The sequence below is a fragment of the Aphelocoma coerulescens genome, chromosome 2, assembly GCF_041296385.1.
Source record: "Aphelocoma coerulescens isolate FSJ_1873_10779 chromosome 2, UR_Acoe_1.0, whole genome shotgun sequence".
Lineage (NCBI taxonomy): Eukaryota > Metazoa > Chordata > Aves > Passeriformes > Corvidae > Aphelocoma > Aphelocoma coerulescens.
In genome coordinates, this window is record NC_091015.1 from 51,868,521 (window position 1) to 51,890,988 (window position 22,468).

At 41.9% G+C, this 22,468-nt stretch overlaps 1 protein-coding gene across 1 annotated transcript in view; it reads left to right on the forward strand.

The window, feature by feature from the left end:
- The first annotated feature begins 1,452 nt into the window (after positions 1-1,452).
- The window catches only part of SH3BP5 (SH3 domain binding protein 5), a 51,766-nt gene continuing 30,750 nt past the window's right edge, over positions 1,453-22,468 (forward strand). Inside the window, exons 1-3 of the mRNA XM_069007437.1 lie at positions 1,453-1,598; positions 3,753-3,815; positions 13,898-14,026. Coding sequence (XP_068863538.1) covers positions 1,518-1,598; positions 3,753-3,815; positions 13,898-14,026 — 273 coding nt within the window. The 5' untranslated portion in view covers positions 1,453-1,517. The remainder of the gene's footprint in view (positions 1,599-3,752; positions 3,816-13,897; positions 14,027-22,468) is intronic.

A 22,468-nucleotide genomic window follows, 5' to 3' on the forward strand; every position in this document is an offset into this window, starting at 1 on the left:
CAGTGCTTTTTGTGACATTGCCATGGGTCAGCCTGCGCGGGTTTCGGAGGAACACGGCATAGGTGCAGTAAATCTTTTACATAGCCTTGTTTTTAGAAATAACAGTGATAACAGCAGGACTGTCCACATAAAGTCTTCCGTGCACAGCTTTGTGTTTTCTGTGCTGTTTTAGGATGATGAGAATGTTGGACATTTGACCTCTACAGTCTTGGCACGAGCCACAGCACACCAGGGATGAGAAATGCCAAGGCCCTGGGAACCTCTGGCTGTGTGTACACATTGGATTCCCTTAATGGACAGCAGTAAGAGTAAACGCTTGGCTTTGGCTGATTTGGTTTTTGGTTTGTTTTTATTTCCCTCCCTCCTTTACATGATTTCTTCTGCTTGAGAAGTGAAGATGTTGCAAACAACCCATCTGCGTTTTTGCAACACCTCCTCTGTGCCTTGATTATTTTAGTTTGTTGGTGTCACTTTGCATGTTTATACTATTTTCAAATGTTTATGTCACTCTCTTCCCATATTTTGTTTTTTCCCCGGTTGCTTTATAGCATTTGGAAGAGCTTGACTGCTTTTCTTTTGCCTCCTTTTTTACCTTAGTTACCTTAGCAATGTTAATTTTTATCTTCTTATTTTATCTCCTTCTTATATTTATCTTATAAAGAGATACGAGGAAAGGAAGCTTCTTTCTTCACCACATTTAAACTTTCCATTTTTTTCATTATCTTTTGAGGAATTTTCTAACAAAAAATGGAATTAAATTAGGAGTGATACTTTAAAGGTGGAAATATGTTCCTCATCTGTTCAAAATTACTTGTTATCCACCCCTGTGATTAGGGAGACACTAATCTGAAGTGCTCTGCTAGACATGGGCCATGCATGTACATACTTTTTGTAAGAAGTTCCTTTTTACTGACAACAAAAGGATGTGTCTTCAGTATGTCTTTTTCTGCTGCATGCAGTAGGCACAATAGTTGCCCGCTTTGCTTCCACACAATAGAAATCTGGGTTTCATTTGAATTTTCAAGGTTGTTGAAAGTGCCTTTAGTATTTTTCTCTTCTCCCTTTCTCCATGCTTTTTAATTTTTTTCTCTGCATAGGCATGTCAGCCTCTAACAGAGCTTGAAAAAGAGAAAAGAAGGGGGAAAAAATAAATTTAAAAAGCCAGCAAGGTGTCCTTAGCGTTTCCCTACACCTGGAACTACTCATGCTGGTTTCACGCAGTGCCGTTGCGGGGGGGACCGTGCACGGCAAAACCCCAGGAATCAGAAAAACGGGGCGTGAGGGAGGGTTACGGGGAAAAAAACAAAAAACGGAGAAAAAACAAGGAACCCCCGCAATTTCGCGCTGATTTCCTCCTTGCAGTGCGAAGGCACAAAGAGACGGGGGGCGCTGTGGGGAGGGAGGGGTTCCCCCGGAGGCGGGGCCGGGCCGAGGCCGGGCCGCGGAGCCGGAGCTGAAGCGGAGCCGGGAGCGGCGGAGCGGGAGACGCCGGCAGCAGCGGGAGCGGGATCACCGCCATGGAGCCGGGGGGCCGGCGCGGCCGCCCCGCCGAGGAGCCACCGCGCCCCGAGGACGAGGAGGTGGATCCCCGCATCCAGGTGAGGGCCTGCCTTCCCGCGGCCGGCCGCGTTTTTTAAGGTTATTTTAATATGTATGGTATGGCTGTATGTAATAATGGTTGCCTTTTATTTCATTGCTTTCTGCTGCGTATGTGCATATACATATATATATATATATACACATACATGCGTACACGCATAGGCATATAAATATGTATACACACACACACACACATATATATATGTTTCTTGTTTCTTCCCGTGCCGGGCGGAGCAGCTCCCGGTGCCTCGGCGCCCGCCGGGAGCGGGGGGAAGCGGCCCCGGGGCGCCCCAGCCCTTTGTTACCCCGGGCATCGCTCCGCGCCGGGCTCTGTTGGGCGTCCCTCCTGCTGCTGCTGAAATCCCCCCTCCCCTTTTTAGTTTTGACCATGACAGCGTGACCTTGCTCGTGGAGCGGGGCTGGTGCTCAGAAATTCATAAATGCGGGAAAACGTAGATATAAAAATTTTATTTCATTATTTTTATCATTATTTTTCATTTCTTTTAGAAAGGAGCTTTAGTGGAACGTGGTGCTTCCTCTCTGTGCATGCCTTCTGCAATGCTTTTTATTCTTGCATGGTTTCTAAACAAAGCTTTTCTCCCCAAAATCACCGCTGCACCAATAGCCTGGTGCAAACTTCAAGCATGGTGTGGTTCCTGAAATGAAATGTATTTTTAGGTCTCTACAGATTTACGGCTTTTGCCTCCAGCATTGTTGGGACTGTTTGTCATGAATGAATATAATGTGTGTACATTGCTGAGAGGATCCTTGGCGTAGGTCCCTGCTTGCTGTAATTGTCATTCTTTTCTCCATCGTGAGTATTTCATTTTCCGGGGCTGTGCAGAGCAATTGCAAAATTCTCAAAACATGGTTACACAGAGCGAGGCCCTCAGCCAAAAGCTAGCCTGGTACTGCCCTGATTTTAAGAGGCTGAGCTCAGTTGGTGTCTATTGATCTAATTTTGGCCTTAGGTTCTTTAGCTTGCAACACGTTTCCACATAGACAATTTGTGAATTGTTGGCAAAAGAATTGTTTTTGTTAAGTTTTCTGTTTGGTTTGAAATGGGCTGCTGTGTCTGCTTCCACAAGAGCCATAAGGTTTTTAGCCTTACAGTAAGAGACAATTAGGTAATTTTTGGATGAGTGTTTGTTTCAGACAACATGGATACACAAATAGGTGTTTTCCAAATCCTAAGACTGGGAAACAAAATCTGACCTCTGAGGATAAGAAAGCTAAGCTGTTGTAATTAATTCCTTTCTGGTTGTAACCAGAGTCATGCCTGTAGTCTAGTGGAAAACTGCTCAAGTGACAATCAATTTACAACGTTCGGTTTGTACAGCAAAACATTTCAAGGCGTATTCTGTTACACTGGCTGACAATTAAATAACATTTAAATTGGAGAACACTCCTGTTAAAAATCTTATAATCTCGCATGAAGGAACATGTTGCTCAGATAAAGAAAGCTATTGGATCTCCTCCTGAAGGTTGCTTTTTGTGGTAAGAAAGTCATTAAGAATGAGCTTTATTTTTACAGTAACTTCATTCATGCCAACACCACTTCTACTACATATTTATTCAAGGGATTTAGCACGTTGGTTTTTGCTGTTAAGGGATCAAAATGTTGGCGGGAAGGCAAACTATGTAAACATAATTGTGTGTCCCATTGACTGATTGTGTTACGAAATGGTTTGCCAAAATCCATAATAAAATGCCTCTGGTGCAGCAAGACGTGTTTCTTATCAGTTCTGTCCTTTCGATGCGTGTCTCCTGTGATAGTACAAACTTTATGCTAATCTTTTGGGGTGGGTGTGTCAGTCTCCCTAGTGCCTCGCTGATACTGACTATATTGTTTAACAAGACAGAGCTTACTATACCTTGTGTTTATTTGTAATAGTGAAGAAGTAGCCAGAGCAGGAAATGTGTTGTCTTAACATAGAACCATAGAGCTTCTCTGATTATTTTTTCTTTTAAAAGTAGCAAAGTAGAAGACCAGTGGTAAAGTTAAGCTAACCATCTCAAGGTTTCCTCTTTTCACTAAATTCATAAGCCACAGCCCTTGTGAGCTTTCAGTGGGGATGCTGAATGAGCCTTCTCAGACATGTTTTTTTCCCTGATTTCTTACTATGCATCTGACTTTCTTTCTTTCTTTCTAGGGGGAGCTAGAAAAACTGAATCAATCTACAGATGATATCAATCGCAGAGAGACGGAGCTGGAGGTACGGAATTTATCCTTGCATTTTCCTTTTGTGCATGTTGAATTTTGTGAACAACAGGGCAGTGTTTTTGAGTAGATTGCCTCTTGAATTTGTGCATCCTGAATAGTAATTTTGCAGCAAGAGTCTGGTGATGATTTTTTTAAAGGTACAAATTGAGCTAACAGCTGAAGCAGAAAGGGAGAAGGTAGAGATATGCTGACAGTGTAAAAGCCCAGTGTGGAGAACCTCCACACCACACACCACCACTGCCAGAACTTATTTTTAGGTTTTGACACTAAGCTTAGACAAGTTTTATTTTTACAAGTCACTGTTTTGTGTTTGTTGATTATAGACAGGGAAAGTTTATTTGGTTAAGAGGTTTTTGCCATACAGCTGTCTGCCAGGAGCTTCACTTTGGTGGCTGTTTGGGGTTTTTTTAGCTTATTATCTTTGCCTTTTTTTGTCATCACTTCCTGAGCAGGGAAGGTGATGAAGGAAAGTTGGAATAAAAGACTTCCTGGTTATTCAGAGAGGTTTTTGTGGATACTTAAAAATCTAATAGCAAGTTCTGAAGAAATTATTTCTAAATCCCCAAATCTGAGCTTCATCTACTTGGTAGTTGTTCTGGAAGGTTCAACATTATTAATCTAATAATGAAGCAAAACAAACTGGCCTATTTGTGTGTCTTAATTTCCTTTTGTTTGCAAAACAAGGAGGATAAACCCAGTGGAAATGTAAGATGAATATACTGCTAAAGAAAAACTGCTATAAAAAATGACTTTACATCCTGAATAATTTTGATATCATTACAAAGTTTTGAATCAAAAAATGCTGAGATTGCAGAGATGAACATACTATAAAAGTACATACGTAGATTTCTGTCTGTACCTTCAAAATGTCAAAGTCTGGTTTGTTTGGTTTTACAATTTTTAAAAATTTTTTTCCTCATGCATGTCTTTTAATGAGATGGGTACCTCGAGCATATGGTGGTTCTTGGTAGAACTTTAAAATACTGGAGTATCCAGTGAGTGCACTGAACAGAAAATAGGTTTGTGATCTTAGAAAACAAAGAAGCCTTGTATCTTTTTTCTTCTCCCCACTTGTTTGCATTTTCTGTCATTTGTGGCATGTAGATCACTAATTTATTGGTAAATAAACTTAGTTAAATGGGGAACTACTTGCTATGCAAAATTAAATTATATTCTTGCTGTGAAAACTGTTCAGTGTCTATATGTTGATTTAAATTTTATGAGGAACTTTAAAAATCAGTATTCTAGTCTGTAACAGCAGCAATTAAATGGACTTCAGGACTCTTTATATAGATATATTGAAAAAAATAATCATTATATGTATCTTTTCAGTCTCCTTATTTCATGCTGAGGTACTGAAATTGAAAGATGGTGTTATGGATAGTTGCCTGGATTCCATTAATTTTGTCACAACCTTGCACTGAGGACGTATTATGAAGCAGATGGAATAGTAATAATAATGCAAAGGCACACTCATGAAATAAGTCCCAGTGACTTTAAGATAGGATTTTGATTAAAATTATTCATGTGATCAAGTGTTTGTTGAGTTTGCAGATTTGTAGCTACTGTGAGTGTGACACATGCTGAGCTGTAGAGGCTGAAAGGCTCCTGGAAATATAATTGTAAATAAAAAAGCAGAATTGCCACATTAGCTTGGTCTTACATTGTTGCTTACTTAGCATAATAAGTACCAGGTGTTAGATAGGTAGAAATCATAAAATCGTTCTCTGCACTTTGCCATTGTCTGTCTGTAGTACTTACTGTAAGCAGTCTTTGATGGAATTAAGGTGAAATACCACCAAGAGTATGCTTTCTTGAATGCTTCCTCCTCACTTTTCATCCAAAAATCTTACTGGATGGATGCCAGTTTGTGGTATCATGCAACTGCATTATTTTTAATCTGTAGAGATTTTCATTACGTTTGATCTACTTAAATATTGAGGACAAATGCAGTTGGATGATGTAAGCAAGGCTTAATTTATATACAGGTTGATAAATGCATTCTAGATGGACTTAAAAGCTTTCTAGAGGAAAGGAATAAAAAAAAAAATCCACAACACCCAGCACTTGTGGTTAGCAGAAAACCTCTGCATACATACTCTGGACAAGAAAAGAAAGATTTGCCAAGCAGCCTTATAGGATAAATCCAGAGTTTGGAAGGAGGAGTTTGGAACTGGGATCATTCTGCTTCTAACACTTCCAAAATCCATGAATGCTGTTGAAAATGTGGGCTTCTGGGAGAGTTTCATGCTGAGTTTCCTTTTGAAGGTTTGCTCTTTTGGCTCTTATTAGCTGCTTTGGGTCCCTCTTTCTACCCCTTCCTAGTTTGTGGTGTTCCTGCTATATTTCATTGGAAGAAAGATGTGTGTGGGTGTTTTTTAACCGGACAATGGAGTTATATTTATCCTGTTTTGCTAGTATCATTTTCTTTATCTTCTCAATATCTTTAATGGGAGCATGGATGTATCATTACATTATTTAGAGCACAAGATGCTGACTGCCAGGTTCTTGTAGCATTACTTGGTGGTCTATACATTCCCACTGTTGATTTTTTCCCAGAATAATCTGGAAAAGCAATGGGAGTGTTTGAGTAGAAGGTATGTTTCTTTGAAGGAAGTTCAGAAAAAGACACCCATGTTTTTGTGACTTGATGTACTCTCTGATAAGCAGGAAGGGTAACCTTGTGGCATCTGAGTTCTGCAAGACTGTTCTGGACTTCCTGTGTGTAGCTTTGTGTGAATTTCTCAAAGTGGGACTGCTGGCTGTCTCCAGTTCCCATTAACTGGAAAAAAAGGCTGTTAAATCCTTCTAAACCTATTCTGTTTCTGTTCTTGTGGTGCCTCAGGTCTGCATCTGCAGAATGGAAGTAATAATGCTGCTTTACCCAGTGGAAAATGTTATGGGGCTGAATTCAGTAGAGGCTTCTAGGATTTTGAGACTACACTGTCTTGATGTAGCCATAGGAATGTCCATGTTTGAGCAATGTCGAAAATATTGGTGTCTGCTGCTTACAGAGGGGATAAAATGGGGAATTCTGTTTTAAGTTGACCAGCTTGCCATTTCTTTTTTTTTTTTTTAAGTTCTGCACTGAAACTGACATATGATCTGTTTTTAAGATGAACAGCCTGCTTTTATTAATCTTTTAAAATAAGTTCTGCACCCATACCACCTGTGAGAGCACTGGATATACATGCATGGCATGACTTGAACTGATAGGTTGAAGTTGGCTACATCTATTCTTTTGCTTGGAAGAATTACTCATTTTTTGCTCTTTTGACCTATCCTATTAAACCCTGAAGAAATATCCTGACCTGCTGACGCTCGCAGCCTGTTCAGGAGTTGTGGAGCTGCTGAAGGGCACTGAGTGGCTGGTAGTTATATGTTGTGCTAATGTATTGCCTGTTAATGAATCTTCGATTAGACTTGATTTAAAATCCATAATGCTGCTCATACTAAGTGCAACACTGAGCATTACTGGCACAGCAGAAGGATGATAAGGGTTCTCTGAGGGATTTAACACTTGGCTTCGCTAATGTCCTTGTTTATGTTTGAAGTGTCTGTGAAGAGCTGGGGGAAACATCTTGCAGGGGAGATACAAGTGTATTTTGGCCAAATGCAAGAGCTTTTTTCCTGTTTATTGGAAATGCATCTCCATCTGAACTCACATCAGGAGCTGTGAATGTACTTAACAAATGTGCATGACTTGCCTGTCCAGCCAGCTCATACAGAGCTTGGACTGGCTCTGAAAGTTCAGCTCCGATGTAACAAATTCACCCGGGGACCCTCTGGCAGCATTGCGGGAGGGGAAATGCAGCACATACCACTAAAATTACCACTGGAATCCCAGCTATCCCAAATGTGGTTTTTGTTAGAGAGTTTTTGTGTTGCTGGAGCTACGAGCTTGCCAATGTTTGTTCATGGGAGATACTGCACAGGAAAACTAGAGCTGAACAGTGCTGCTTTCAGCTATGCTCGTTATTTTAGAGGGCCTGGCTGGGATCCTTCTTGTGTGCTTGCCTAGATCCTCTAGTCCTGATCTGCAGGAGTTTGTGTTACTTTTAGTCCTGGATTTATCATAAAGGTCACCCTGGGTTGTTGTTGGATAGAAGGACAGGGGTTTATTAGCCGTGGTGCTCTTTCACATGTGAGCCTTGTCAGCATTTGAAACTGTCTCAGAAGGGGAAGGACTTTTTGTTGTGGCTTAACCCCAGCTGGCTGCGAAGCATGACACAGCCCCTCGCTCCCTCCCTGCTGGTGGGACTGGAGAGAGAACCAGAAGAGTAAAAGTGAGAAAACCTGTGGGCTGAGATAAAGACAGTTACGTAAAGCAAAAGCTGCATGCACAGGCAAAGCAAAACAAGAATTTTTCACTGCTTCCCATTGGCAGGCAGATATTCACCAGTTATTTAGAATTGCTTCTTACTTCTTCACTAAAATACATGGTTTTAGGAAAAGAACTTGAGCTGTTGATGCTGTCACACATAAAAAATTTAAGTAGATCTTAAAAAAAAATCCTCCATCTTTCAGGTTTTAGAAAAATGACCTCTCAGTGGCTGGAATCTCATTCTGAGCATTCCTGCTTGGCTTGAGGAAACATCTATCTGTGGAAACATCCGCCACCTTATCAGTATCCCTGTGCAGCATTTTCCAGTGTCCACAAAAGAATGCAGAGATAAGGGCAAAAGCAGCTCACTGGCTGGTGTTCCTGCTGGCTTTTGGAGGAGGATATACATGCGTGACATATTCGTCACTATCAGGACAAATCTTTCCACATCTCTATGATCTACTTGCTTCCATAGGAAATGGCTCCTGTATGTGAATTCCTTGTTGTTTTGCCTTCTGCTTTCATCCAAGGATGAGTAAGGGAAGGCTTCTTCCTCTGCTGTGGCTCTGGAAAGATTTTGTCAACCAAGTGAGTCAAAGGGCTTTACTTGATTCATGTTCTTGAAGTAGAGATGTATTTCCAGCCTGAGAGAGCAAAGGTTAGGTGGAGAAGTCTTGCTTTGGAAGGAACACCCAGTGCTCGCCCATGCCTGCTTTCTTCTCTCTTCTTCTAAGAGAATTAAAAACATTTGTAGTAAGAAGTATTGGTAGTCTCGGTTTGTAACTGTCTGGAAGCAGGAGGTTAGAGCAACTGTCAGGTACTGATTTTTTAATTGTTCTTAGATGGCAAATTAGTAGCTGTCTACAAAAAAAAAAACAAACCAAAGACTTTTCCTATCCCTTAAAAATTGAGATACTACTTATCCCCTACCTTGCACTTTGTTTTTAAGGTTTGGTTGCCAGTGTGGCTCACTTGAACTGTTCAGGTGCCAAATAGATGTTAAAAATGTCTTTAACTGGTTTGATGCTTGAGGGTAGATTTCTGAGCACACCTTGTGCATCTGTTTGGTGTGTATGGATGATACTGATGCTGGTTTAACTTGGAGATGAGCTTTTGCAGCTGGTAGGTCCTTGTAGCAGAGAAGATGGGGATGGATACTGGCAGCCTCTAGGAAATAGATGAAGCCTGTCTCTCAGTCAGCAATTCCATTTCCCATGCACCTCCCACGCTTGTCAGAGGTTCTGCACACCAGACTGGCAGAATGGTCATGGCACAACCTTTGTAAATGAAATTTAGATGTGCTTGGTACGAAGTTGCTTCAGACATGGTTGATATGTTAAGCTCATTTTAAAAATAAAATTGTTTGAGAATACGTATTTCATTTGATGAGCAGAAATAGTTATTTGCCTGTCATCTGGCATCTAACACCAGCTCATCACCATCACTCATGAGAGAGGAAAACAAGAGTGCTTTTTTCTCTTGACAGGTGCAGTATGGCTTGAAAGTTGTATTTTAGTTTTCTCCCCACATTTAAGAGTGGATCTTGAAAATGCTGCTGTATGGATGACCTGTCCTTAAGTGTGGTCCCTCTTTTGGTGCAGTATCAAATAGCTGCCCAACAGCAAGTCACTGGAAACAAAGTCTGCTTTTAATAATGAGCTATTGCAGCAAAAACATATATGGGGTAGAGGTCTGGCATGCTCCCTAAGACATTGCTAGTGAAATCTGTTTTGAAAGTTGATGAGCATGGAGCTCTTGCAGCCGTAGAACAAGATGTTGAAACGTAAACTGCAGCTGTTCACATGGTGCACTAAGTGCTCTGCCTGCTTGAGTGTGTGTATGACAAACACCTAGCTAGTGAGAGCCTACTTATTAAGGCTGTAATTTGTGAGAAGCTTCTCCTGCTACTTTTTTTTTTTTTTTACACCTTGCGACACTCATTGAGGATAAAGTGCCTTAATCGGCTTTTGTCCAGCTTGGAGAAGGTTTATCATCATCCCATTTGAGCAAATAGGAGGGAAAAAACATTGAAAGCTGACTGGCTAACATTTTCAATGTCATCTTTCTATTTCTAAAATCAGCAGCAAGGTGTTCTTGAAAATGATCGCAGAAGATTAGGAGTGAGCAGAGGGGAAAACATACTTTAAAAATGTTGGGATGTTTGAGATGTCTCATGTCAGTTGCATTGCTTCTGTTAGAGTCTGTGTATGTATTCAGTGCAGTGAGGAGAAAAACGGAATGTGTTTTTAGAAAACAAAAAACCCCAAACATAAAAATCTACCCAGAAATGGTGAATGCGACTCACATAGTACCTAAAGCTGCATACTTGCTGTTATCAATTAATAGCATTTCTGCTGGAATGAGTTATCTTTCAAGAAACTGAAATGCAGAAACTAGAGATTAAGGACTGTGCTAGAAAATTTCTATGGCATATGCTGCTCTGTCTTGGTTTTGCTCACGACAACAAGTTGAAGGAATTGACATATTTTCCTTTCTCTGTTATCCATATGTGCTAGATAAAGGTCCAAATGAAGCAAGAGTTTGGCAGTGAAATAGTAACACTTGTTTGGAGGGCCAAGTCATGCCAGAGGATTTGATAAGTAGGTTGAAAGTGTTGTGGTTGTCTTCCTAACATGGATGTAGGACTTACCCTGTGGGCACCGTGGATGAACTGCAGTGATGTGTTGTTCTGAGCCTCTAAGTTTTTGATGTGAGTGTCCTTACAGGAAACACCATTAGGAGGATTTATAGCTTTGAACCACTTCACATGTGGGTCAAAGTGTCTCACTGACAGTAACATGGGAAGCCAGACATAAAACAGTGAATTAAATCAATTCCCAAGTTACTGCCTTGACCATAATCCCATTCATTTCCATGAACAACAGATGTACTTTTCATGTCATGTAAGGAGTAAGGGTACCAAGCCCAGCCCTACTGGTGCAATTACCTTGGTGCTTCTGACCTCACCATTTTCATGTGAAGCATAAAAATAGCTGCTGCACCTGTAGTTCTTATTCAGACTTCCTGGGGATTACCTGCCAGGGGAGTTTTGCACTGTCCCAAGGGTGATGTCTTTTGCAGATGCTCTGCCAGCATGTGTCAGGGCCCACACGCTGTACTGGGGCACAGAGTGTGGCTGTGTGTTTGCAGGAGGGAGCTGTGACCCTGCTCTCAGGAGGTGTTGCCATAGCTCCCAGATCGGAGGCATGTTCAGGAGAGCTGAGTCAGTTTGAGTTGAGGAGGCTGGCTGGTGTGGAGGCACTGGGTTTGCCACAGGAGCACACACAGTGTAGATACACAATGTGGGATCGTTTGCTTTTGCAGTGTAGTTGGGGCCGGTGGAGAGTAAAAGTGGTGCATGTAGTGCAGCAGAGGGCATGGGTTTGGCATCTCACCTCAGAGATGTCAGCATCCTGTTGGTGAAGGGGATGGCTGGAAACCTTTGGTAGGGGGACTGATCCCAGCAGAGAATGAGCATCTGCTTGTTCTGTCATGCAGAAGGTGTTGGAGCCTGCAGGCTTGTGTTCCTGACAGTCAGGAGCCTGAGAATAAATGTCACTTAAAGTAAGTTGCGTGGTGGATTATACAGATACAAAGTGCTGGGGTGTTTTGGTTTTTGTTACTGTTCTTCACTGCAACAATGAGGGTGGTCAGACCTAAATAAAGCCTTAAAAGAGGAACCAGTCATCTTTGGAGGAAAATGATAAACTGGAATTTCACAGCAGTGTGTTTTTCAGCTGAAGCTTCCTGTTCTGTGTAACTAACACCTGGGTGGAGTTGTGCTCATGGGCAAATGCATATTTCACCATTTGTAAGACCTGTGCTTCAGGCACCAGTTAGATGAGTGCTTAGAGTTCAGTAATTTGTATCTGCTTCATCAGAGTTGGAGGGAGATGAATGGGTACAGAAGTAGTCGCTGTTAATTTGACTGCTTCGTCCTTGGTGTCTTTTGGGTTTTATTTTGTTATTTTAAACTCCAAGTGGGGACTAGTCATCTTTTTCCTATTGGATGAGACTGTATACAATTATTACATGAATAAGTTTGGGGTTGGTCTCCAAGCACAGATTTGTAGTGATGATTTCTTTGTTCCAAGTGCTTATCTTACAAACATGGGAATCAAACCTTTTGATGAATCACTGCATAGGGCTTTTTTAACTTAATCTATTTGCTTTGCATGACTAATATCTTTATATGCAGCTTTCTCAAAGAGAGTGAAAAGAAATCTTCAGGCTCATTCATTTAGAAATGAGCTTTTAATTCTTTTCCTGCACCTGCAAAGAATCTTTTTCTTTGTTAAATATACTTCAGTACTTAATATTTTTCTTGCAATATAGTCATCATGCTTGGAGTCTTTTGTCAGTTACTTGTGAAACTCATTTTGAGCAGTGAACCGTGTATCGTCCCGTAATTTAATTGGAAATATTCAAATTCTTCTCACTGAGAAAATCATTGACGTGATACATATTGTTTAAATGATACATTTCAGGCTTTCACTGAGAAATGAGATTATTGACTGGATTTGAGTTAATGAAATAATAAGTTAATGTCCATTTACTTCTCCATTTTTGACCTTGTTACCCATTTGAATAATTCCTTAGAACAAATTGGAGTACCTTAAGAATCCAAAGCTATTTGCACTGGACTAAAATAATGCTGATGCTGGTTCAGGTTTTGCATAACACTAAGAAGGAAGCAAAGAAGCTTTTACAGAAGTATGTTGCTTTTTCTCTAAAAATTGATGTGTTGTTGCATTTTTTTCCACTTCTGAGAGCACAGTGGCAGCTTGCAATGTATTTTAAATCTTCCAGTGAATAAGCAGTTTTGCATTCTAGAAATCCTCAACAATAATGACAAAACCCTCCTGAATTAGGGCACTTCTTCAAGCCAGCTGCTTCCTGATTATCAACATGTCACTCCAGCAGTCTGCATAAATGCTGCTCTCTAATTAGAGTTACAAGCCTTGTTGAGAGCTCACACAGCCCTTCCTCTTCATCTCCTTAAATCCTGGGCCAGGTCCCAGCCTGAATTTGCATCAATCTGCAATAATTTGATATATTTAGAGTCTGTGTTGGATTCTGAGATTGAAATCAGAATCACTTTGCTTACATATGTGGAAATTTCAGTGGAGTAGAGAAAATATTTTAATTGCTTTAGCTAATCATGTGAGGAGGGCAACTCATCCCATTTGGAAATAGTTGGAATTTACTTTTTTAAAATACAGAAAAATTAACAATGAAGTGGAATGTAGGTGCTCTTCTCCATTGATAGAAGCCATAGCTGAAAATATTGGCTTTCTGTGCCAATTCCAGCTGATTTGCCAGCCTGCTGTGGGGATTTGGCCTGCCTGCTAGCACCGTTGTAGCATTACCTATATGAGATGTCCTTGCCACTGGAAGTCCCTCTCAGAACTTGTTACACTGCTGTTTGCCTCCTCACCAAGTGAGTAATTTACAAACAATTCCTCCCTGGGAAACTGTGCCAGACGTAACATCTAGAACAGGCTGTTGTAGGTTTTGTATAAAAGCTGTCTCTGAAAGACAAAGATTTGATGTCCAGGATGCCAGCTTTAGAGTTTGGCTCTGGGTTCCTCTGCTGAGGAATTCTGGCTTAGTCCAAATGCCAGTAACTCTTTTGAATGTGCTAGCTCATATGTGAATGTAGAGAGGAACCTGAAGGTAAGCAGGTAGAAATAATTTTTAGAGCTCTAATCTGCCTTTGTCCTTTCTTTCCTTCCTGCAACATTTTGAAGGATGCACGCCAGAAGTTCCGCTCTGTGCTGGTCGAAGCAACCGTAAAACTGGATGAACTGGTAAAGAAGATTGGAAAAGCTGTAGAAGATTCCAAACCTTACTGGGAAGCTCGGAGGGTGGCCAGGCAGGTAAGAACTTTCTGCATTACAAGCTTGTGGAGGTAGTTGGAGGGCACACACTGATGGTGTTGCTTTCCTGCTATTAATAACATCTAAGCATATGCACTTGGCTGACACTGCTCTGTGTCTTCAGTTGCATGTCAGCCATGGGAATCGATGGCAAAATGTATTTCTTCACAGCCACAGCTGCACATGCTCTTCAAACCTAGAACAGCTACATCAGACACAAGAGCAAAAGACTAGTTCTCTTCTCTCTTTATAAACGGCCTTTCAGAGCCCTGCTCTTTCCTATCAGTAGTTGTACTTATTTGGAAATACAGTGTAGACTTTGTGTATCTGTTTTTTCTTCTTAAAGAAAAATGCTCAGCAGCTAAATGGCTGCAGCTGGAAGCTGCAGGGAAAGAGGCTGGAGTGGGGCAGGCTTGGGGAGACCTGCAGGGTTTGGTGCTGATTAGATTGTGATGAAGCAGGAACGTGCTTAACGTGGCTCTGAAGTGTTTTGGTTTGGGGACAAACTGAGCTCTGCTTCCTCTGTCATCAGGGCCTTACTTTCCATGCCCCAACTACTACTTGGTTATCGATTGGCCTTTGTAGCTCAGGGAGGGATGAGGTGTGGAAGTAAGGGACCTGCTGGATGAAGGGAAAGCCAGAAAGCTTGTGATGTGTCAGGCAGCATCTCACTATGAAGAAAAAGCTGCTGAGAGTTGTGTGTGTGGTGGCTTAGGCAGTGGTTCTGCTGGGAGTCTGTGGTGGGACTTGCTGGTGTGTGAGGCTTTTTGTTTTTTTCCCCAAGGGGAGCCTGTTCCTGGTTGCTATTTCTGTTTTCTCATGAGGCAAGTAAGAGTCAGGAAGAGCTGCCTGGAGCTGCTACTTCTGTGCTTGGCTGGAAGGATGTGTGGGGTGGCATCTGTGGCTGGGCAGCTGAGATGTGATTGTGTTCAAGGGGAGAGTGAGAGATGGGGTGGCATGTGTGAAATATGTGAAAATTGCAGAAGCATTTTGTTCATAAAAGTAGGTAGAGGGATGAGAAAAGTAGAATAGTGTGTGCCAGGAGGCAGAGAGTAAACTCTCAGGGTAAGAGAAGGGGAGAGAAGAGAATGCATCCTCAAAACAACACACAGGAAAGCTAGGCACAAACACAAGCTTCATTCCCTTGAAAGTTGATGAAGCAGGAGCTGGATTGATGGGACATGGCATACAAGATAGTATGTGACTATGTTGGTGCTTTAAATTGCATAGCATTGTTCTGGCACTATTGTCTCAGGCAGTGGGGATGATGTGTAGGGACTGTTAGGCTTAATCCTGCAGAGTAGAAGCAATGTGGCAAATAGGTAAGCTCTACCCTGCTTGCTGTGCTTTGAAGTATTTACCTCTCCTCTGTAAGTACTCTGAAACCAATCCCTGCTCACAAGGACTATGGTGTGTGCTAGAGATAAACCGGTGGTGAGCTAGAGAAGTTAGTAATTGTGTAAACTAGTATGTGCAATTTGGGAAAAAAAAATCCCTGCAGCCCTGCCTTGAGCATGATGTCACACTTCTATTACTATAAATAGCTGTGTAGGGCACAGCATGCATAGGACTTCAAGAGTTACACTTGGAAAAGTCAGTGGTAGAAGCACACGCTTTACAGTACAAAAAAACCCAAAACATCAAAAGGTTGATTGACTTTGAGGTTTGTAACATCACACACTCAGAGCAGTGAACTTTGCCTTCTGTCCTGAAGCTGGCAGCAGATTATGTTCTGGAAATGGAATTTTGTATTGTTAGGTCTCTGCTACCCATGAAATCCATTCAGTCATTCTGTTTCAAAGGTACTTTGCAAGATCACTAAGAAACCTAAGCCCCTGAAGGTCCTTAAATTAGTAGGATCACTGCTCTGCTAGTGGGCTTGTTAGAGAGAACCGTATTTTTCTCTTAATCCATTCTGTCACTAGCTATGTTTACATGCTATTTATCCCTGATCAGTTTATTTGCTACACACTTGGTTGTCTTTTAATTCCTTGATAGCATTTTATTTTAAAGCAGGGGTTGTTCTTCTGATCACCCATTTCACTTTTTTTTCATTTTGTGTTACGAATCTGGTCACGGAACAAAGTTCCCACTTTGTATCTGCCTGGTAGACAGAGATAGAAGATGGGCTCTGGTTTCCCTTTGGCTCTTTGTCTAATAACATCTTAAAGTGGAAAATTTGAGGGCCAAGAGGAGTGCAAGCATTGAAAGACAGTGAATCTGTCTGGAGACTGGGAGATTGGAAAGATTGGTGCCAATCATCAGCTAAGCATCTGCCTAAAGAGTTTTTCTAGTTTTAATTTAATCTAGAAAAGTTCCACTTAACTGGGAGCAAATCCACTATGATAAAGCAGGGGGAAGGGGTGAATAGGTAGGGAAATATGAAGCTGGAGGAATGTACCAGAATATTAACATAGGTGCCAGTTTGCATCTGTCTTTTTACTTTGATTTGCAAGACTGTAGAGAAATTGTGGGAACAGCTTCTTATTTTTTTCCATTTAAATTTATAATAACATCTAGCCTATGAAGAATTGTGTTCCTCCTCCTGTCTTTACAGTTATTTTACAGCCATTAGGCTGCCTCCAAAAATATAGGCACAAGGTTCTTGGGGGCTGAAACAGCTTTAATTAAACAATAAGGGAAAAATGCATGACTCTGTTGGTAAGGGAAAGGGAAGTGTAAATTCCCGTTCGTTGTTCTCACTAAAGGGAAGTGAAAATATGACCTATTAACTTTAAGCCTTTTGGAAATAAAGAATTGCATAATTAATGACATTTAGTTTGGCAGAAATGCAGGAGTTGTCCAGAATTACTTGTGTTTAAGATGTCAGCTGCAGGGTAAGTTGCCTGATGCAAGCTGTCTGAAGTCACATTGAGGAGCTTGCTTTCACTTGGCACCAGCACGAGACTCTTTCGGAAATACGTGTTTCTTACCTATTAAGATAAAACCCATTAAGAAAGTATGAGGGCAGTGATGTGGGGTCACCAACTGAAGTATGATACTGGAGAAGCTTTAGAACCTTGAGCCCTTTTGTCTACTCACCCTTATCCCCATCTTGTGCAATCTTGTGTTGGCAGCAGATAAGCAATTCAAAACAAATTAACTCTCCTGTGCCGACGTCCTGTAGCATCTTGTTTGTGGAATGTTTGCCAAGAGAGCCTCAGCTTGGCTTATCTCAGGGTGAAACTTTGCTTTACCTGAACATTGGTCCCCTAGTGTTACGATTTGAGTACTTTGCTCTCTGAAATGGTGGCACAGGGAGTCAGGATGCTGTCTGTTGGTATCAAAGCAGTAATATTTGGCTTTTGCTGAGACTCAAGGGAGATCTAGCTAATATTCTTGCTTAAGGATATTTCATGTAACTTCTGCCAAGACAGAACTGTTAGTTGTGATTCCTCATTTGGTACAGCAGTGGGCCTTTTGTGTTGATTGCAGACACACCTTACTCTTTTGGAGCATTTTGACTGCAATTTGTTGTTTAATCAAATTTTGAAGTACTTGTGCTGTGAGAACTTTTTTTTGTTTGGCATTTTATCTTTCCATGTTGTTCTTTAGCTTACACAGTAATGCCCACATTCAATGGAAGAACTTTGGCACGTAGCAGAGGATTGTGCATGTACACAGGCAATGGCCCACATGGCAGCAGTATGAAATTCCTGTAATCCAGAACGTGGCCCGGGTTCTCAATGTTCAGAAAATAAAACTTCCCATATCTGTTTGGTGTGGGTGGTGATTTTTTCTTTTTTCTTTTAATTTTTTTTCCCACTGGTAGCTGCTTCCCTAGTTGACTAGTTGAAGAATTAGACTTTTCTTGCCCAACGGTAATGGGGAAGAAGGGTGAAGTTGCCAGGAAACATTAATAATGTAAACAGCAGTCCTGAGCCTCTGAGGTAAGGAGTGTCTTAAGCCACTGTTGACTTAACATTTTGCAGGGCTGGGGCTGGAAAGTGCCTACGCAATAGTGTTCACAGTAGTGTCTGAGCTAGTGACAGAGCTGGGAAGTGTGTTACCTCCCTGGTGACAGCATGCTCTGGGACAGGATGCTGTGCAAAAGCAAGTGTGGTCTAATGCATAAATCACTTGGCTGGCAGGAGCTGATTTTGTGCTGCTGCGTGGCACAGATAAATGACTTCATCTCTCTCTCAGTTCCCATGTAAAATGAAGCTGTCAAGCTGCTGTGAAGCTGAGTTCATTAAGGGAAGTAAAAGTGCTTTGGGGTCACGGGGTGAGAGGTGCCATTAAAAATCTGTTATCCATACATCATCACTTGTGAACCCATAAACAAATTGAACAGACTTGCTTTTCTGCTTTGTTTCTGCTGGAAAAAGAATCTGATAAAACTGTGTTCCCACCCCCACAAAAAAAACAATCCATGCATTTGTAGTGACCCTAACCTGACTAAAAGTCCTGGGAGTATTGCTTTTAATGAGTTTCAGCATTTTTTGGTTTGTTTTTTTGGTTCTTTTTTGTTTGTTGGTTGGTTTTTTGTTTGGTAGTGGGCCTGTTTGGTTTGGTTTTGTGGCAGGATGAGGGGTTACATTTTACTGGCTTAGATTGGGAGTAAGTGAGGATGCTTTGCTTATCTTTAGTACTGAGCCTATTTGGGAGGGACATGGTTTTGCTTTATGATATTCACTTTACCTCTCTCAGCCCCTGCCTCATTTAGCTTTTACAAAAAAGTGTCAGGAAACTTGCTTCAGGCAAAAATAGGTGAAAGATCTATGCTAGGTCATATCTGTCTGTATCTCTCACTAAAGGACCCACCTGTACCATGTGTTCATACAGCAATATGTTGGAGGGATATGAATGTTCTGCTTGCTCTTGGGTCAGTCTTCCTAGATTTTACAGCTAATTCTATTTTTTCATGTTGTTAACATACTTAAGCAGCACTCTTTTATCTGAAGAGGCTTGGAAAAACCCACTGGAAGCAGTGTGTACAGTGGTTCTTCCCCACTGATGTCCAGGCATACCCAAGAGGAAGTGCAGTTGATAGACAAGTAGACTTTGTTCAGCAGAGACACCTGTGAACATCTGTTCACTGCAACTTTTTATGTTGCAGAGCTCCTTTCTCTCACCTCACTAATGATCTTTCTCTCGTGTAATATTTTATAACTGGATTACCACATCTGTGTGAAGAAATCAGCTGAGAGAATAAAGAATTATTAGAGGTGAGCTTTCAGATACTCAGATCCTGCACCTCCATTCTGCTTGTCTTCACAAAACTTGGGGGAGCCCAGTTACCACTGGGAAATTATTTCCTCTCTCAAATGTGAATATTGATGTGATTTGATGAATTCTGTATTCAGAGTGAATCAGGATGAAAAGTAGCTGCTGTAATCTTGCAGAACAGGAACGGAGGAGGAACTGAGCCACTTGGTGGTGAAGGTGGGAGGGGTATAAGCAGATAGGAGCACACCTACCTAGCTGGAAGAGTCTTCCTCAGCAGATGAGACTGATACCCTTCTTTGCAGAGATCAAGCCCGTAAATGAACAAAACTTTCTGAAGTGGCCATTGCATCTCAGCCTCTAAGTGTGCAGCTTGAGATGTCTGAAAGTAGCGTGGCAAGTGTGGAAAGTTACAGATGGTAACTTCCTTAGCTCAGAATACAAAAGCTTTTTTAAATTCATGTAACTTGGAGGTTCAAAACTGCCGATCATCCTTAAAAATTAATTAGGAACTGGAAATGGTGGTTTTGCCAGTGTCAATTCCTGCAGCACCCAAGTTTCCTATCCAAATTCCCTCAGTGAGTGAGAGCTAATAGGATCACAGCACCAGCTGGCTCTGCTGGGGAAAGGAGGGTGGCATTGAGTGTGGATGACAGCTCCTGGCTCCAGTTCCAACAGTGGTAGATATCCAGGTCTTTCCCTCTGGTTCGTAGACACTAAATGTGTTATCCATCAGTATATTGACTTCCCGTGTCATATGGAATCTCCTTCCCTATCTTACTTTTATGAGCTGAAGTCCTGATGCTCATGTTTAAGACAACAAGGAGTTAAGACTGATTTGTCTAATCTGGTAAGATTATCTTGACAAAAAAAAAATGTGGAGGGAGAAGGAACTCGGGAACTTGAGAAGCAAAAATTAAATGTCAGCAGAACTGTGACAGACTTGCATTCCTGTTTGGAAACTTGCCATGGAGCTAGTAAAAAGCAAAATTATTGGCACAGTTACAGTGGAGCAACCAGCTGACCTTTCCTGGCTGAAGGAGTGTTTCTGGTTAACTGTTCATAAACCAAATAACTATCATGTGGATTCACATTTTCAAAGGAAGGAATACAGAATCTTGAAAATAAACTTTCAGAAACCTTCTACAAATTCTCCCAATTGTTTGAGGAAGAAACCAAGCACCCAGAGCACTTGGGTGGCTATAGTTCAGTGCTGCTGTTGTTGTTAAGTAACTGTACAATCATGGAATGGTTTGGGTTGGAAGGGACCTTAAAGATCAGCTAGTTCCAACCCACCTGCCATGGGCACAGGTGCCACCCACTAGACCAGGTTGCTCAATGCTGAAGCCAGCCTGGCCTTGAACACTTCCAGGGATGGGGCATCCACAACTGCTCTGGGCAGCCTGTCCACTGCCTCAGCACACTCTGAGTAAATAATTTCTTCTAACATGTAATCTAAATCTCTCCTTTTTTTAGTTTAGAACTGTTCCCCTTGTCCAATCACTAGGACTTTTTTTTTTGTCGTTTGTATTATTTGTATTTTGTATGGATGTTGGTGCTCTGGCCTTCTGCAATAACCGGTCTAGGCTGGCCGTGTAGGTTGTGTTGTTTGTGCTCTGCCTGTGCTGACTGTTTGCCCTTTTAACTGAGGATGCTGTCTTGCAGCTGCCCTGGTGGGTCTTGGGGAGCCTCTTGGCAGTGGGAGATGGGCAGGAATGATGTCTGGATTAGGAAGGTGGGGTGAACGGCGTGAGAGGTGACTCTCTCCCTGGGTCTGTAAATCAATCATATGGAAATGGCTGTGATTTTTAGATTACTTGGTGGAGAGGCAGGGGAGCAGCTCCCTTCCTGAACTGGGACTTTCCTTGGTGGTTAAGAAACCTGTCTGTGGGATGGAAGCTGACATGATGGCCTTGGTTAGCGCTGTGGCAGACCAGGCCTCGCCTGGAAAGAGATGACTGATGTGCTCTGAAGGGAAAAGAGACATGGAATTTGCCATGTGAGCAGTCGGGAAGCTCAGTCCTGCGAAGAAGTGATAAGGAAATGAAATGTAGGTGAGCTGTGCAAGAAGTGCCTGAAAGTATGAAGCATTAAGGCTGTGTGTTGTACCTGCTTGCCTATGAAGTTTTGTGTGTCCTTTTTTCCTTTGGCTCCCTATGGGCCTGCTCTAGGTCTGAACTCCTTCTTCCCACCAATGTTTTCATTTTATTATTACAAAACGCTTCATTAAATCTTGGGGAAACCATGTTGATATGACGTCAGTCCTATGGTGAAATGTGGAGTTCCCACTGCTGTGATCCCAAGGGGCATTCTCAGTATATTAATCTCCCTTCCCACATGGTGCATGGCTGGCTGTGGGGCTGAAGAAGGCATAAGCCAAGCAAGGGAGTCTGTAATTTTATTATTGAGGGTGAGGAGTCACTTCCTGGACTTTCACCAGGGAATCCACTGAATTTTGTAAGTTTTTTCTAAAGCAGGGTATACTTTGGATTCAGTCAAACAAATGTTTTTCAATGCTCAAAGTTTGATGGAGTGGCTCTTGTGCTCTCCTGTCATGTTTGCACAGTTGCATCCGAAAGCCCGTGAGCAGTGTGTGGGAGTCACTGCCCTGCAATCAGGGCTCAGTCTCTCACTGCTGCTGCACAGAGCTTGTGCTTGGTGTGTTCTGTTTGTTCCACCTGAATGCTCAAAACTTGAAAACTGTATTTTAAGTTTTGAATCTTGGTTCTGTTGCATTTTCCTTCAGGCCAAAGCAGCAACAAAGCCTCGGAAGCAGGGAACTCAGAGTCACTTACCTGGGTCAACAAGCGAGGTTTTGCCTGGCTGATTTATTAACATTATTTATTTACTTAAAGACTGACTCAATGTGACTTTTGTCTTCTGGCTCTGTCACCTGGTTGAGCAGTGTGATATTGGAGTGTGTCAAACTGGCTGTCCTTGAACTGCCGAGAAGATGACAGATGTTGCCAGGTCGGATTGGCAATGTGACGCCAAAGATGCGATCTGGGAAGCAAAGCTCCTTAATGTGTTTGTCTTCCCATCAGCCTTACTAATGCAGGACAGTAGATCAGTGCGACTGGCAGGTTTTTACCCTCTTAATCCAGGGCAGGTGAAAATCTGCCCTGTGTTTGGGAACACTGACAACTGCTACTTCACAGATGAATGGAAAAAAATCCTTACCTGGTTCAAATTTAGTGCTCTGTTGCTTATATTTCCTGCAGAGGAGGTGGCATCTGTAACAGTATCTCTGCAAGTACAACGTTCCTGGCACATATG